The 17,983-nt window shown below is 44.9% G+C and overlaps 1 protein-coding gene across 1 annotated transcript; it reads right to left on the bottom strand.

The window, feature by feature from the left end:
- Positions 1-356: 356 nt before the first annotated feature.
- On the bottom strand, positions 357-16,377 carry CCZ1 (CCZ1 homolog, vacuolar protein trafficking and biogenesis associated). The gene is made up of 15 exons (XM_081338097.1): positions 15,973-16,377; positions 14,173-14,270; positions 13,602-13,695; positions 13,008-13,082; positions 12,425-12,472; positions 11,646-11,729; positions 9,903-10,078; positions 7,914-7,995; positions 7,700-7,761; positions 6,156-6,267; positions 5,414-5,447; positions 3,590-3,707; positions 2,774-2,932; positions 2,175-2,302; positions 357-648 (listed from the first exon to the last, which is right to left on the bottom strand). The coding sequence occupies exons 1-15, from the start codon at positions 16,078-16,080 to the stop codon at positions 593-595; spliced, it is 1,434 nt and encodes a 477-aa protein (XP_081194223.1). The 5' UTR covers positions 16,081-16,377; the 3' UTR covers positions 357-592.
- Between the last annotated feature and the right edge of the window lie 1,606 nt (positions 16,378-17,983).

Here is a 17,983-nt window from a genome sequence, read left to right as displayed (position 1 = left end):
CAATGGGGGAAGCCAGATTCTCTTAGTTAATTGTGTTACTAACTTAACAACTGCAGTGATTCACTTTAACAACGGTGGCAAGAAAGGTCATAAAATGGGGCAAAACTCACTTAACAAATGTTTTACTTAGCAGCAGAAATTCTGGGCTCAATTGTGGTCGTTGAGGACTGCCTGTATTTCCAGGCCGTCAAAACATCACAAGGCAGGCAGGCAGCAGCCGTATAAAACACGCTTATTTTGTGACAGAGAACCGCAAGAGGAAGAAAGTTTATTAAAATGGTAACATCTTAAGTTTTATTATTCCAGTAAAATAAGTTACACAATGACAGACAGAGACAAGGAAGGACGGACACAGGTTTCAGTCTGACCAAGTTTAATCCATTGGAACATAAATATTTTAAAATCTAAAAAGAGAGGGTATGGCAGGCAAGGACATGATTTTTGTAGAAAGCGGATTCTTTACAAAGCAAGTATTGCTTTACTATTGTCGTTATGCCGGCCAGTAATGTGACTCAATGAGCTGGTCCCAGTAAACAAATTATGCCTTTTAGGGGTCTTGATGCTGTCTTCAAAGAGTGAGAGCCACGGCTGATCAATCCAAGAAGAAAATGTTGTTGAACTGGGTTGCACAAAGTTTCTTTACTTCTTCTGAAAGGGAGAAAGAATTATTTTATTTTTATTTTTATTTTAATTCCATTTATATCCCGCCCTTCTCCGAAGACTCAGGGCGGCTTACAAACTTAGCAGTAGCCTTCATTCTATGTATAAGCCTGCTATACATAGAATATATATATACATACATATATACATATATACATATATACATATATACACATATACACACACACACATACACAGAATGGGTTTTACAGCTTAAAAGAAAGAAGCACTCAGTGTTGAAAAGTTACCATCAGTAGGACAATAAGCGTCATCTTTAGTAGGTTTCCTGAAGGCTGCCTATTTCTGCATTATTTCTATGGTTCCGAGCCATTTTTAAAAATTTTACTTATTCATTTATTTTGGAGGGACAGCCTACAAAAAGCTTCAGAACTATCTGTCTATGGAGATTCTCAGTCCTCCAGGTCAACGGTGCTTTTTTCACGAGGCTACTGGACTTTTTTTTTTCCCTCTTTGAAGACGTTTCGCTTCTCATCCCAGAAGCTTCCTCAGCTCTGATTGGATGGTGGGGAATGGAAGGATTTATACTCCTTGCAGACAGCTGGCCGTTTGCCTCCTTTTAGAGAGTCGTTGAGGCCACTTGGAGGTTTATCTGTGTCCTCAAGGTCACCTGAGTGGTGCAAATGGGTGTGGAGCCTTCTTGGAACCGTTGAAAGGGCTGAAAATGCGTGGACTTCAGCTCCCAGAATTCAGCCCACGTGGCTGAGGAATTCTGGGAATTGAAGTCCACACATTTTCAGGTCACCAAGGTTGAGAAACACTGGTCTAGGCAACTACAAAATTTTGTGCCTACTCAGAAAAGTTCAGCTTCACATACAAAAGATGATCAATGAATATCAGTAATCAAGTCTACTAAAAGTCTTTGGCACAGCCTCTCTGGAATTCACCTCCTTGATTGAGACGTACTACAGTTCCCAGAATTCCAAGCTAGGAGGGATATCACTGCCTCCACACATCTGGTGGAAGTGATGCCTTAAGGATCTCAGGTCTTCAGAGCACATAAGAAGAGGGAGTCTAGCTATTCTCCAAAGCACCTGAGGGCAGGACAAGAAGCAACGGATGGCAACTAATCAAGGAGAGAAGCAACCTGGAACTAAGGAGGAATTTCCTGACAGTGAGGACAATTAACCAGTAGAATTTCTTGCCTCCAGAAGTTGTGGGTGCTCCATCACTGGAGGTTTTCATGAGGAGATTGGACAAACCATTTGTCTGCAATGGTATAGGGTTTCCTGCTTGAGTAGGGGGTTGGACTAGAAGACCTCCATGGCCCCTTCCAACTCTGTTATTCTGTTATACTACACATAACTGAATCAAATGCAAATTCTAGGTCTGCCTCACTCATATCTGCATTTCCTTCTGTTTCTTCTGCCTCAGATTTTTACACCAACCTCCTCACTGCTCTTCTCTCGTGCTTGACAATGACGGTTCTAGATGGAAAATGACGCCGAATGGACAGACGATTTAATATTTTTTAAAGAGTTTTAAGAGTTCCTTACCGTTCACTTCAATTAGGTTGGCGTTTTTCTGACTCAAAATAACGTACAGTTCCCGCTGATCAGACTTCTTGCCGACAATCCAGTAGTCGCTCATAGCCTTCACAATGATTTCCTCATCATCGTCCACCCTTTTAACAAAGAGATCAGATTCCAAAAAAAACAACAACAGAAAAAGAAAAAAAAGAAAATATTGGTAGCTCAGGGTTGGAATGAGGGGTCCTTGGTGGTCTCTCAGCCTGGTGGCTTTCTTGCGGATGTTTCATGACCCAACTAGGTAACCTCATCAGTGCTAGCACTGTGTATGTTACCTAGTTTGGGTAATGAAAGGTCTCCAAGAAAACAACCAAGTTTGGAGATCAGATTTTCAGAAGTATAAAGAACTCAGTTAGAAATAAATTGGGGGTGAGGGGTGGGAGACACTGAAAAAAAATCAGCAAATCAATTGAGGATTAAACAAAATATCCACAGCATTTTCTTAGGAACTAAGTGGTTTACACTCTCTCACTCTCTCTCTCTCTCCTCTCTCTCTCTTTCCCTCCCTCCCTCCCTCCCTCCCTCCCCCTCTCCGTCTCTGTCTCTCTCTCTCTGGGAGAGGGTACCTCGTAAAATCGTTGTTGATATCGCCAAGGATCTTCATCAAGTCAGGATGGACAGATGTGAGGGAGGAACTTGACGTTCTCCTCATATGGATGGTACTTTTCTCGGCCAGATTCATATGATTGAAGTAGATGAATTTAAACTGAGGGTCCTTCTCGGACCTAAGAAAGAGATGAAGGGAGAGGTCAAAGGAGGCATCACCGCTCTTTCCGCAAACAGGATGAAGATATATTTCAGCGCGGGATCTCCTAGTACAGGGGTCCTGGCTGGGGAATTCTGGGAGTTGGAAGTCCACAAGTCTTAAATGTGGCCGAGTTTGAGGACCCCTGTCCTAGTACTTTGTTCATCTATCAACCTGACATGGGAAGAGTGCTGAACCTTCCTTTGCTTAACAAAGGAAGCAAAGGAGAACAAACTACAAGGAGATGAATCGGCCAAAGATGGTATCTCCCATTTTCGGGCTTCGCACGATACGTCCTCTGTCCCGGTCTCTGCTCCCTCAGTCAACAAGGTTGTTGTCAGGGTCAACTTCAACCCAAACTTGCAAACTATCCCCACTGGGGGAATCCCGTGTCCTTCACTGGGGTGGGAATCAGAGAGGGATGGCTACTCCTTACTCCGGAAAACGGGGAGGATTGAAAAGATGGGAAAGACCGCTTTAACGTAGATCCTGCTCTTTAATCATCATCTGCTTGGCCAATTGAAACGGACCGCGCCGCTAAGGACATTTCTGCGGCTCTTAAATACCTGTCCCTTATTAAGAAGGTGCCGTTCCCTATTCCCCCCCCACCCCCCATTTTTTTTTAAAAGGAACTGACCCCAACATCCTTTTCTTGAGGTTGTACTGTTCACAGATATCCGAAGCTAATACAGTAAGCTGAGGCCCCACGAGGCTATCCAGTCGGCGGCAAAAGTCCAACGTAGGTTGCACAGAGGCTGGGGAAGAGTTGGGGAAGAGGGGAGGAGGAGGGGAGAATAAAGGTGAGAATTGTTCCACCTCGAGCACGAAGGGCAGATCCACGTGGCTCAGAGGGAAGGTCTGAGCCTTGGTGGAGCAGTGGGCTAATGCCTCCTTAAAGTAACACCAGCTGCCTGCAATTAGTGCAGGTTCGCATCCCACCAGGCTCAAGGTTGACTCAGCCTTCCATCCTTCCGAGGTAGGTAAAATGAGGACCCAGATTGTTGGGGGCAATTAAGCTGACTTTGTAATAATGCCGCTTGGGGGGAGTGTGAAAGCCCTAATAAGCAGGCATATACATAGAATGAAGGCTATTGCTAAGCACATTGATTTGTGCTTTAGATTGTAAGCCGCCCTGAGTCTTCGGAGAAGGGCGGGATATAAATGGGATTTTTTTTTTTAAAAAAAGGTCGAGGGCTTAGCCTTAGGATGACACATGCAAGGCCCAGACCCTCAAGAGACCAGTTTGCATAAATGCCAAGGGGCCGAGACTTGGGCATACCAAATTATCTGCCAAAGGTAAGGAATCTGAAAGGCACTGGTCAGACTGGGGTTCTCAGTATTTCCAGAAAAGGCAGAGCATTTTTTTAAAAAAATAATAATAATAAAATAAAATAACCCTGCCGCTCTGCTCCCAAATTAGTGAGCAAATATACACCTGCTTAAAGGTAACTTGAGTATGAACAATTGTTAATATGGCAGGCAATTGTTCGGGGCAGAGGGTAGTAAAGTCTCAGAGCCACGGTGTGGGGAGAGATGAGATTTATTTACGGGCTGGATTTTTATCTCACCTTTGTTATTTCTGTAAGTAACCCAAGGCAATGAAGACGCTTGATTGCCCTGCCTTCTCTCATTTTTCCCATAACAGCAGCCCTGTGAGGTCGGTTGGGCTGAGAGAGGGAGGGACTTTTCTCAAAGTTACCCAGCTGGGTTTCCTGGTTAAGATGAAACTAGAACTCTCCATTTCCTGGTGATTGGCCCAAAGCCACCCAGTTGGCCTTCATACCTAAGGCGGTGATGGAACTCACCATCTCCTGGTGATTGGCCCAAAGTCACCCAGTTGGCTTTCATACCTAAGGCGGTGCTAGAACTCACCATCTCCTGGTGATTGGCCCAGTCACCCAGCTGGCTTGCATGCTTAAGGTGGAACTAGAACTCACAGACACCTGCTTTCTAGGCCAGCACCTTAACCACCGTGCCAAACTGGCCTATATAATAGAGGCTGGGCCAGGCGCTGCTACGGGTTGGTCCCAGGAGTTTTATTTGATTTATTCAGGTGTGGAATTTTTCCCCTCAACATTTTTGGTATTGCTATTTGAAGATGTACGCTACAAGCATCTACATTGCTGAGTTCAAAGGAATAGGAAAACAGCTCCGGAAGCCACAGGCTGCTCCAATTTAGACAAATCTTTACTTCATTACTGAGGTGGTTTTTTTTGGGGGGGGTTGATGACTCGCTGGCCAATTGTGGCTCTTGGACAAGGGAAGAAAAAAAATGGTATTTTCGCTTTCGTGTGTAACAGAAAATAGTTCAAACAATTCTATCATGACAAAATTCTGGAAATCTTACAGAGGACGGACTATCACAGCTCACATGCAAACGCCCACGGAGAATGTTCAGAGGATGGGATTTGGGGACCCAAGACAGGAACAGTGATTTCAACAATTATTATTTGATACTCACCATCAATCATAAAGCAGACAGCTGCACTCATTGCCTGGAAGGGACAAAAGATGGATCATACCAGCCGTTTTTCAAGTGATCTCATTTCTGCAGTCCCGCTCTACGGCTAAGTAAAGGATGTTGGCCCAAGCTAGCATGAACAAAGGCTTCTGCTTGGAGGTTTGCTCTCTTGAGATGAAAGGGTAACTTATTAGACTGTGGAAAGGGAAGGCCTGGTACCCCACCAAAATTGGGCTCCAGCTACCATCAAACCCAGCTAGCATGGCCAAGGGATGGAGATTATGAGAGTTGTAAGCCAAGAAGGGTAGGATCCTAATCGCAGGTTCACCATAACTTCCAGAAGGCGGCAAGGGGGTCCAACCTTGACAACTTTTAAGACCTGTGTAGAGTTCAACTCCTAGAATTCCCCAGCCATTCAATTCTGGGAGTTGCAAGTCCGTGTATCTTGCGAGTTGTAAAGTTGAGGAACAGAGGTTTAGACTCTAGAGCAGAGGTCCCCAACCTTTTGGGCACCAGGGACTGGTTACACAGAGAGAGGTTTTTCCGTTGACCGGAGGGTGCGTGGTTTTGTGTGATGCCTGCCTGCATCCCGCGGATGGGGCTTTGCTCATTTCTGCGGCCCGTTTGCTGGCATGCCGTGGCCCGGTCCTGGTCCACGGACTGGGGGCCCCTGATCTAGGGCATAGACCCTTTCCATCCAAATTAGAGGATCACTACATCTTACAGAAATAAGGCAAGTTACCTTATACACAATCAAATGAAGCTCTTCATAAGCATCGTCTGTGTTCACGAATATTTTGGGGAATCTGCATCTTGCTTCTGGGTCATTCAGATTCAGAGGCCCAGTAAGGAACCTAAAAAGCAAAGATAGGATCTTTCCACATGCAACTCTTAAGACCTTGGCCCAAATCTGAAAAGGCCACATTTATAGCTTTCTAACCCAAGACATCTAGCCAGGTTTAATAGAGCTGATAAGCAAATGAATCCCTTCTCCGTTTCTTTGCTTTTAACACACAGGAGTCTTGGATAAATATCAGCAGATCAAGCAAATCAGATCCTGAAGAGAACCAAAATGATCGACTGCTAAACTGCAACGGGCCAGTGTTCAGTAGCTGGGGGCGTCCCTTGGCAATGGGGGTGAATGAAGATAACAACAGGCCAAGTTGGAAATTTATTTATTTATTTAGAGCCTTGGTGGAGCAGTGGGCTAATGCCTCCTTAAGTAACACCAGCTGCCTGCAATTAGTGCAGGTTCGAGTCCCACCAGGCTCAAGGTTGACTCAGCCTTCCATCCTTCCGAGGTAGGTAAAATGAGGACCCAGATTGTTGGGGGCAATTAAGCTGACTTTGTAATAATGCCGCTTGGGGTGTGTGTGAAAGCCCTAATAAGCAGGCATATACATAGAATGAAGGCTACTGCTAAGCTTGTAAGCCGCCCTGAGTCTTCGGAGAAGGGCGGGATATAAATGGAATTAAAATAAAATAAAAATAAAAAATAAAAATATTTATTTTTGGGACTTAATATGCCGCCCTATCTCCCGAAGGACTCAGGGCGGCTAACAACAATAAAAGACAATAATACAAATGTTTAAAAAAAATTAAATTAAAGCCCCAATGATAAAATATTAAAAAACATTTTTAAAAATCTCTATCGTCAGTCCAGGTCAGCCTGATGGAAAAGAAATGTTTTAAGGCCGCGACGAAAGGACCGGAGATCCGGGGCCATCCGGATCTCAAGGGGAAGTTGGTTCCATAGGGCTGGCGCTCCCACAGAGAAGGCCCTCCCCCTGGGGGTCACCAGCCGACATTGTCTACCCGACGGCACCCTGAGGAGGCCCTCCCTGTGTGAGCGCACCGGGCGATGGGCAGTCGTTCCCGGCAGCAGACGGTCCTGCAAATATCCCGGGCCTAAGCCATGTAGGGCTTTAAAGGTAAGTACCAGCATCTTAAATCTTATCCGGAGGGCAACCGGTAACCAATGCAGCTCACGCAGGAGGGGTGTAATATGGGAGTATCGGGAAATGTCATTTCGATGGGGAGAGGCCAGGATTCTCAATTTTCTCCTGTTTGGGAAAGACCTTGCTGTTGTCCATGTAACCGTGTTAAAAATTTCAAGCCTATTAGTTTTTGTGCTATTTCAAAACGGCAGCAACCAACCGTTGCCCATTCTCAGCCGCTGGTGCTGGTGGGTGGGGAAGGGGTGCAAACGAGACCTGGGGACCCTCGGACTGAAGAACACCCCCCCCGGCCAGGCATGAAAAGAGACAAGAGATAAGGAATGCCTACCTCCCATAATGCTGCAGATTTCCGGATATTTCTATATGTACGGGGGAATCTCTTCCGGCTAGCTGAAAGAGAAGCGATAAGTCAAGGAAAGTTTTGGAGGGAATTGGGTTTTTTTAAGCAAATGAGATTTGCGCCTGACATTATTTCTCATTAAACCAGGGTTACCACATGTTCCCGGGGGGGGGGGGGGGGAGAGACAAGGCACCCAACTCACCTCAGGTTCCATGTGTCTTGGAAAAAGCGAGGTAGTGAGGTACTTGTACAAAATCCTCATGTCCTCTTGTTCCAATCCACTCCTGTGAAGTTTAAGAAAATTAAGGTAACGAGTCACCCCTTGTCCAGTCGTGTCCGACTCTGGGGCTAACCTCTTGGCTGAGGGAGCCAGCGTTGCACGAAGAAAATTTCTGTGGTCATGTGGTTGCATGCCAAAGATTCACGGGACGCTGTTACCTTCCTTCCCGAGTGGTAGCGATTTATCTACTCGCATTTGCGTGCTTTCAAACTGCTAGGACGGTGGTTAAAAAGGTTACTTAAAGCACGTTTAATCTTTCGGCGTGCCCACTCTTTCGAGAACTTGCAGGGTTTTCCCAATGAACTTCCCTAGGCTGTTTGGGACAGACCGTTGGCTTTGGAGTTCTTTGATTGACAGCAGCTGCTCCAGATCTCAGGAACAGAAGACGTTTTCACATGGGCAACTTTTTAAGACTTAGGGACGTCAACTCCCAGGATTTCCCCAGTCAGCATGGAATTTTAGGAGCTGAAGTCCACAGGTCTTAAAAGTTGCCGAGGCTGGACACCCCTGATCTACAGGCAGGCCAACAAATTACCAATTTCCCAAGGAAATTGGCTGGGAAGGGATCCCCCGTCAGGTATGATCCCAAAATTACGAACTACTGCTACTTTAACTGGTCAATGTGCAGAACTAAAGTCAAACAAATGCCTCAAATCTGAAGTCAACCTTTTATATTAAAACCTGGAGGAGCCTCTTCGAAACCCATTCAAGTTGGTAATTATTTTAGGCAGAGCTCTATTGATTATTATTATCAGGGCTTTTTTTTTCATAGAACGCTCAGAACGGCGTTCCGGCACCTTTTTTGGATGGAACCTTGTAGGGTAGGCAAGGCAGGTTGTATGACACGTGTAAGTTCCGGCACCTTTTTGTTTTACAAAAAAAGTACTGATTATTATTATTATTATTATTATTAATCGCAAGCCTCTTCTCTCGGCCCCTTAATCACTTCTTCTGAATAGAAAAACCCTTTTGAGCTCTCGCTCTGAAAGTGAAACTGGAGGCCACCGGCAGCTGTGCCATGTCATTAAACACCCTAAAAGCAAACACAGCTGAAGAGAAGCCCTTTTGGTTTCTGTTACATCCATGTCACAAGCTGCACAAAGCCCTCTTTCGTTTGCGTTTAAAATCCAACATTTTTTTTTCTGTGTAAGGTCAAAAAGAGGATGGGGGGGGGGAGAATCAGCTTGGGCACGGGCTTTCTCTCTTTCAAAATTGAAGCTGTTCTTCCAAATTTCGGGGGGGGGGGGAAACCAACTAAGATTCTGGGAAGCTGAGTATTGGATTTTTTTTTTTTTTAAAAAAAAATCATTTCCCCCTGGCATGCAGTTGGCAACAATGAGGTCCTTATGTCCGAAACAACGGCTGCTATTCAGCTAGTCCCGTGCTCAAAAAAACTGCTCCGTTTCCTTTCCAACTGACCTAGGAAAAAATGAATAGCCGAATAACAAGAGTTGGACGGGACCTTGGGAGGTCTTCTAGTCCAACCCTCTGCTCAAGCAGAAGACCCCCGATAGCATTTCAAACAAGCGGCTGTCCAGTCTACTCTTAAAAAAAGCCTCTACTTTTGACTGCCAAAGTAGATTAGGTAGGAGACAGCTGGATTAAGAATTTAGCAATTAGCGAAAAGCATATTTGGACAAGCGGGTGGCTTGACAAGGAAAGAGTATATCCTGTGGCCTGGGAAATAAAGGGGAATTGTCTCCTCCTTCTGCCAGTAGGTCCCATCCGTGTCACATTCCTACTCTTATGGCGAGACCGACGTGTGCAGGGAAGAATGCTAAGCGTGCCCAGAGAGATTCTACTCAATGATTGCGCACACGAGCGCCCTACTTCGCCCTGTTATCACATATATTTCACACTCCACCACGACAGCCACCTGCTGAAGCTCCCCAGAGGCATTCTGGTCCTCACCAGATCAGCTGGTCGTTGTACAGAAAGGCCGTGTACTTGACCAGGCTTAAGCTTTCTTCCATCTTGTTGATGAAGGACTGGATTTTCAAGTAGGTCATCTTGTCTAACGGGAAGAAGCTGATGCCGCAGAAGACATCCAGCAGATCGCAGTGCTGCAACTGGAGCGTTTGCAAGTACTGGGACACCAAGGGAAGGAGAAGAGGACGATCAGCTGCAAAGTGGAAGGACTCAAAAGCTACGACGGCGGTGATTGGGGGCGGCATCCAAAGAGCTTAGGGACCGATGGTCATGGGAAAATTTTATTTAAAAAAGGTAAAGGTTCCCCCTCACATGGGTGCTAGTCGTTTCCGACTCTAGGGGCCGGTGCTCATCTCCGTTTCAAAGCCGAAGAGCCAGCGCTTGTCCGAGAACGTCTCCATGGTCATGTGGCCAGCATGACTAGACGCCAAAGGCGCACGGAACGCTGTTGCCTTCCCACCGGAGTGGTCCCTATTTTTCTACTTGCATTTTTTACGTGCTTTCGAACTGCTAGGTGGGACATAATCAGCTGATCCAACGTTCTCCAGATAAACACTTACAGGAGAAAGTAAGCGCTGAGACCAAATTAAAAAAAAAAGTCTAGTGGATATTTCTGCTCGTCTTACCATAGAATTTTGCCAGGATTTTAAGTAACCCCACCCTTCCATCCGTCCATCAATTCTAACTCGTTATGTGCTGCTCTCTGAGCTGGGTTATTTTCTTGCAGATGTTTCGTTACCCAACTAGGTAACATCATCAGGGCCAGAAGGGAGTGGGGTTTGTGGAGAGGAGGAGGAGGAGGAGGAGGAGGAGGAGGAAGAGGAGGCAAAGTAGAAAAAAAGAAGAGAGAGAAGGAATAGGAAAAAGGAGGGAAGAAGAGAAGGGGGAGGAGAAGGAATATAGGCCCTTGAGGGTCTCTGAGCTCGGTTCTTTTCTTGCAGACATTTCATTCTCACACTAGGTAACATCCTCAGTGCTAGAAGGGAGTAGGGTTTGTGGCGAGGAAGAGGAGGAGGGAAGGGGAGGGCAGGAAGAGGTGGAGAAAGAGAATGATTATGGGTCCTTGGTGGTCTCTGAGCTTGGTTGTTTTCTCACAGACGTTTTATTACCCAACTAGGTAATTTTATCAGCGCTAGGTGTTAGATGTTAGAAATAACACTGGTGATAATACTGTCACTGCCGTTTTTTTTTTGGTTTTGCCAGCAGCTCATTTCTATCTGTACATTTTCCCCTGCTCTCTGCACCTGTGTGACTATCTTATCATGTAACCATAGTGAATCTCACATGTCCAGCCATGTTATGGTTTCAAACTGTTTTGTGTGCATGTCTAGAAAAAGTTTCTCAGAGTTACTCCTTTACTTCTTACTTTCTATTCTGCCTGATGAGAGAATGTAGTCAGTTTAGGTCTTTTGTTTTCTCATTAAAAGTTTACAGTAGAATATGCCTCGGATTTCTTTCTTTGATGTTCACCATGCGAATGAGCCACGGTCCGTCCTCCTCTGATAGGGGAGTAATAATCCGCCCCCGACAGATACCTAGTTGGGTAATGAAACGTCTGCAAGAAAACAACCAAGCTCAGAGACCACCAAGGACCCACATTTCAAATCTGAGCTACATATATTCACTTCGATCGGTAACTTTATTATACTTTTCTAGCAGAAATTCCAGTGCCAGCTTCTGAAACATCCACTTGTCGTTCAGATTATAAGAGGGGGAAAGTCTTACCCGATGGAAGAATTTCTCCAGCCTTTCTTTCAGAACCCTTATGCCTCCATCTTCCATGGCCTTCCGGAACGTGCCATTAAAAAGCTAATTGTTATTTTCAAGGGGGGGAAAAACAATGGGGCAATTAAATCATTATTTAATCCACAGCTTGTTTTTCAAGATATAAATGCTGAACCAAGTTTTGGCCCTGGAATTCCAACTTCCTGGATTCAAAGGAAAAAATTACACTCCCATTATTTTAGGAATGATGCTTGTACGGCACTTAGGAGTTTATTTACAGAAGACTTGTAACAGATGACAAGCACTGTATATTTCTGATCGCTAATGGGTGACATCTTTCCCTCTCAACCAATGTATTGCAAAAAAATAGTCCACATCGCATCAACGATACATGTATGACAGTCCACATCACATGCCATTTTATTCATTAATTTATTCCCTTTGCATCCTACTGCAATCCAAAGTGATTATCACTTGGAATTGCTGATCGGCCCTTTCTTCCTTTTTCTTTCTATAACCTACTAGATTATAATCCGTTTTTTTAAAAAATCTGCGTCCTGTCAGAAGGGACAGATACAAAAATGGAATAGTTCGTGACAAGAAATAATATGAAAGAAATGTGACACGGCATACGTATCAATAAATATTCAGCCCTGGAGATATATTTCTGCTGCCCACACTTTGGAACAATTGGAGCAATGTATTCCATTTTACATTGGGGAAGTAAAGGCTGTTTTACCCACTCCAGCTTAATTAACAAATATTATAGCAAAACTGACCTTATACATGTTGTAACATTGCTGTAACACCGAGCTATAAACTTTGTCCTATAAGAGATTCAGAATCAGAAAGTCACTACCACAAAGACACAAAGGCTGATATTTTGACTAAGGATGCATTCAGTTACAGAGGCTTGTTTTCCAAAAATAAAATAAACTTGGCAATCAGTATTTTTCCAGCAACCTATAAATGACAAGATCACTTTTTTTGACGCTTTGTATCTGCGGGGTCTTTGTCTCAAAGACAGGAATGCCTGTGAGAAGAAAAAAAAATCACCCCAAGGAATTGCTGATGTTTTTTGTTGGGAACCGGGAAAAATGCAGTAAGCTGATACGATAATAAAAAAGATAATGAATCGTTGTCAGGACAACACAACGCCACTACGGGCTGTAGAACTGCCCGCCTGCTGTGCTGTCACCTTACGTTAAAAGCGAAATTAGAGGACGGCAGTGCACATCACAGGAGTTGTTTGCAGATGTTGGGGCAAAGGCAGAAAGGACAAGCCTTGAAGGGTTCAACTCAAAGAGAAGCAAAACAACAGCTGCATTTACTAACATTCCCAACGTGACAGTTAATTCTTACCAGTAACTCTTCTTCTTGATATTCAACAATTGTTTTGCCATCTTTGTGTTTTTCTATTGCCGGATTCCGTACAACCTTGAAGAAGGAATGAAACACTTCATTTAAGCAATTTTGTTTTGCAGGTTTTAGCTTTTTTTTAGGTCTTTCTGAGGACAACTAGAGAACAGCAGGCAAATGAGGATGAGTCGAGGGTTATTTTGGCTCTGGATAAGGGTCAATGGAGTTCACTTGTGGCTGTGTAGGGATTCTAGGCTGATTCCTCTTTTGACTCCGTCCCCAGGTTTTGCCACTCCCTTCTCCTACAACTTCTGATCGAACTGCCAACCAGCAAGTTATTCCATCAGGCTTGTGAACTGTTTCATTGCATCCACCAATTATACAATTATAGCTTAGAAATGGGGCCTGTGATAGATTTCTTTGCCCCTCCTATCCAGCCCTCTCCCCCCTTGTTGGATTCTGACAGCATGGACTGTTATTCACCTGTAAACCATCCCAGAGACATTTTCAACATAAAAGGGGGTAAAAAAAAACCTGATGCACATTCAAGGAATTACAGAAAATTGCTTGAAAGAACAGTATCGTGTATTTATATACCATAACCATCCAGAAATTTTCTTCCGGTTCATGGAAGAACTGTCTGTTTTTCTGTGTATGTAGGGATTTTGCGGGTTTTGTAGGACTGAAGGTCCTAAGAAGAAGAAAAAATATTGTATGAATCAGCACAGTTTAAATGTTCAATTGGACCAGGGGTAACATAAAATAACCCATTATTGTTTTGATTTCCAACTGTGAACAAATAGAATAAAACTCACACAGGAGGAAAGTATCAATCCTGTTATGTTCTCAGACCTCCTTGCTTAAGTAATATATAAACCAACTGACATGGTCTTGGGAAATTTAGTTTAAACCCTAATTAGCCAAGAAACTCACAGGACAATTTTAGTTCTATAATTCTTCCAGCCTCTGTTTTTCATAGGTATTTTTTTTTGGAAAACAAAACAAATAAAGAAAAAAGGTTGGGAGTTGAAATCCACACATCTTAAAGGTCTAATCTGATCATCAGCTGGGCAGTCTTTTTAAAAAAAACCCTGAAAAGAGCCAAATAAGTTTCATTTCTTACAAATAAATGAAATACTAGACATGCAGACCTGGGGATTGTTGGTACCTTGTAAACTGAACAATGGCTTCACATAATCCAACATTTCTGATTTTTTCATTTTTCTCCGCTTCGTTCGGGTAATAGAAGAGGATCTTCTTTTCTTCCTGAAGTTAGAAACGAAACACCTAATTCATTATTTTAAATATATCTCTGCAATACCTTTGCAGACCTTCACAACTTACTGCATTTTACATTAATTCACAAGTCTGTGAATAGGGCCCTTAAAGGTCTGAAATATATTTTTTTGTGTGGAAAAAGATGGAACTTGCATGTAGACAAAGTATATATGTACATGGATGCAAAATGTGCATGCGTGCAGGTTATATGAATGCAAAAGGGGAAAAGGCATAGAAGTGTGCGTTAAAGCGTAAGGCATCTTCTAGTTCAACCCCATGTTCAAGCAGGAGACCCTATCTAGGTAGTCCTCGACTTACGATCACAAATGAGCCCAAACTTTCTATTCTTGAGACAGTTGATAAGTGAGATCTGCCCCATTTTATGACCTTCCTTGCCATAGCTGTGAAATGAATCACTGCAGTTGTTCAGTTAGTAACATGGTTGTTAAGTGACTGGCTTCCCCACTGGCTTTGCAAAGGGGATCACATGTTCCTGGGACACTGCAACTGTCATAAATACGGGTCAGTTGCTAAGCATCTGAATTTTGATCACGAGACCCTGGGGATGCTGCAACAGTCATAAGCTTGAAAAACAGTTAAAGGTGACTTTTTTTTTCAGTGCTGTTGTAACTTCGAACGGTCGCTAAGTGATCTGTTGTAAGTCGAGGAGTATCTGCATCAGGAGTTTGGATATATACATAACATATTAATATATTAATATGTCTGCATACATGTATGCACAAAGTACACATGTTGTACTTTGACAATAAAGGCTTATTATTATTATTATTATGTATCCACACACACACATTATGTAGCAACTACAACTTCCTTTACCTATTATAATTGTATAAACACTCCCACAACTAAGCCCCCCCATCTGTGTCTCTCCAGTTATTACACACGCACACACCCAGTTGTGACACTCACACACACACACACACTCCAAGCCCCCCAAGTTGTGACACACACACACAACCAACTCCATCTATGTCTCTCCAGTTTATTACATACATAGACACACCCACACACAAACACACACACTCCAAGGCCCCCCAGTTGTGACACTCCCACACAACCAGCTCCCTCATCTGTCTCTCCAGTTTGTTATTACACAGACACACACACACACAAGCCCCCCCCCCAGTTGTGACACTCCCACAACCAAGCCCCCCATCTGTGTCTCTCCAGTTACACACACTACAAGCTCCCCAGTTGTGACACTTCCACACAACCAGCTCCCCTTCTCTCTCTCTCTCTCCAGTTTGTTATTACACACACAGACACACACTCAAGCCCCCCCCAGTTGTGACACTCCCACAACCAGCTCCCCCATGTCTCTCTCTCTCTCCAGTTTGTTATTACACACACAGACACACACTGCAAGCCCCCCCAGTTGTGACACTCCCACAACCAGCTCCCCCATGTATGTCTCTCTCTCTCTCTCTCCAGTTTGTTATTACACACACAGACACACACTCAAGCCCCCCCACCGTTGCGTATCCCCCCCCCCGGGCTGCCTCCCTCCCTCCCTCCCTCCCTCACCCCGGCTGGGCCTCGGCCTGTCCGGAGAGAAGGGCCGGGTCTGCCCCTCGGCCAGAGCCGCCCCCGAGGCAGGCCCGGCCGGCCCTCCGCCTCCCCGCCCCGGCCGGAGGGTCCCGCTCTCCCTTCCCGCCCTTCGCCCGCCCACCTCGCCCTCTCGCGGGCCCAGGCGAGGGTTGTACACGAAGAAGCCGAGCAGGGTCGGTGCCAGCAGCTTCTCCAGCCCGGCCCCCGACTCCGCCGCCGCCGCCGCCATCCTGCCGGGGGGGCGGAGCGGAGCAGCCTCGGGAGCGGCAGGAGGCCGCCGCCGCCGCCTGGCCCGCCTCCGGCCGCGGCCTGCCCGCCGCCCCGAGCCCCGGCCTCGCCTGGCCCGCCCTGCCGCTCTGCGCGCGCGCCCGGCCGGCTAGCGGGCCGAGCCCGGAGCCAGCGAGCGAGGGGAACCGGGAAGGTGTAGTCGCCGCGGGAGTGCTCCGCCAGGGGAAGGAAAGGCCCACCCCGCCCAGTCCTGGCCTGTCTTTGCAATCACGGGTTATTGTGGGGTGGTTGTTGTTGGTTTTTTTTTAAAAAAATAAAGTTTATTAAAAGTTTTAAAAGTCGTGATGAAAACTAAGGGGATGGAAGGAAGGAAGGAAAAATTCTGGGTGAATGAGAAGGAAGGCAGGGGCAAAAGTATTGTGAGAAAGGAGAAGTTCCAATTTGTTCTGCAGCAAATAACGATTGCAGAATTTATGGAATTATTTTCAAGGCTCAGTTTTTAGCTATACTATTTTATATATATAGGTAAAGGTAAAGGTTCCCCCGCACATGGGTGCTAGTCGTTTCCAACTCTAGGGGCCGGTGCTCATCTCCGTTTCAAAGCCGAAGAGCCAGCGCTTGTCCGAGGACGTCTCCGTGGTCATGTGGCCGGCATGACTGGACGCCAAAGGCGCACGGAACGCTGTTCCCTTCCCACCGGAGTGGTCCCTATTTTTCTACTTGCATTTTTACGTGCTTTCGAACTGCTAGGTCGACCTTCTGATCGACAAGCTCAGCATCCTAACCCACTGAGCCACCGCGTCCCTCATTATATATATATATATATATATTACACATATATATATATATATATATTACACACACACACATATATATATATATATATATATATATATATATATATATATATATATATATATATATATATATATATATATATATATATATATATATATATATATATATATTCAGAAAGTCACAACTCATAACTGCACAACTGCACTTTTTCCCCATTTCATGCAGAAAGTTTGTAAGGGGTTTCCCATCATCCATCCATCCATCCATTCTTTCGTATAATCAAAGAAGTTAATTTAATTGTCTTTGCAAAAATAGGGATTAATGATGCGCTGTAAACTGTGGCTTCTGCCTTTTAGGTTCAACCACCGACTAGCAGAGAGATCCAGCTTCAAGAGCCTTGTTCCATTTCTTTACAATCTTTATTTTCACTTTCATTTTGTGTTGGGATGGACTTTCAATAAAGTTTCAATAAAAAACAGATCTTTAAAAAAGAACAGGGAGTCGAGGAAAGTGGAATTCAAACCCTTTTATTTCTGTGCAGAAGCAAATTGGTGACAATTTCACATTGACAGGCTTTTATACTGTTTGCATAAGAAGACAAAAGTTACATTTTCATTCACTGGCTATTTACCACTTCCAGGTTTTGCTTACTGTGCATGGACTCACGTGTACAATAACCCTCAACAACATTTCCGTTGCTAAGCAAGGCAGCTGTTAAGTGAGTTTTGCCCCGTTTTGCGATCTTTCTTCCCACAGTTGTTAAATGAATCACGCAGCTGTTAACGTGAATCTGGCTTCCCCATTGACTTTGCTCGTCAGACGGTTGCAAAAGGGGATTACGTGATCCTGGGATACTGCGACCCTCACAAATATGAGTCGGTTGCCATGTGTCCGAATTTGGATCACATGACCATGGGGATGCTGCAACGGTCATAAGTGCTTCTCTTCCCTCCATCGCATCCAGTTGGGACCCAAGGGGTGGGGAAGGGACCATGGGGTTTCTTGGGTAGGGGAGGCCTTGGGAAGATGGGGGCCTATACTTGGCCCCCAAGAGCCTCCCGCATCCTGAAGCATGCCATGCTCCACTTAATGAACCTTGTGTTTGT

This window comes from Vipera berus (genome assembly GCF_964194415.1).
Source record: "Vipera berus genome assembly, chromosome: 13".
Lineage (NCBI taxonomy): Eukaryota > Metazoa > Chordata > Lepidosauria > Squamata > Viperidae > Vipera > Vipera berus.
The sequence above is the reverse complement of the archived record's forward strand: the minus strand, read 5'-3'. Positions and strand labels throughout refer to the sequence as shown.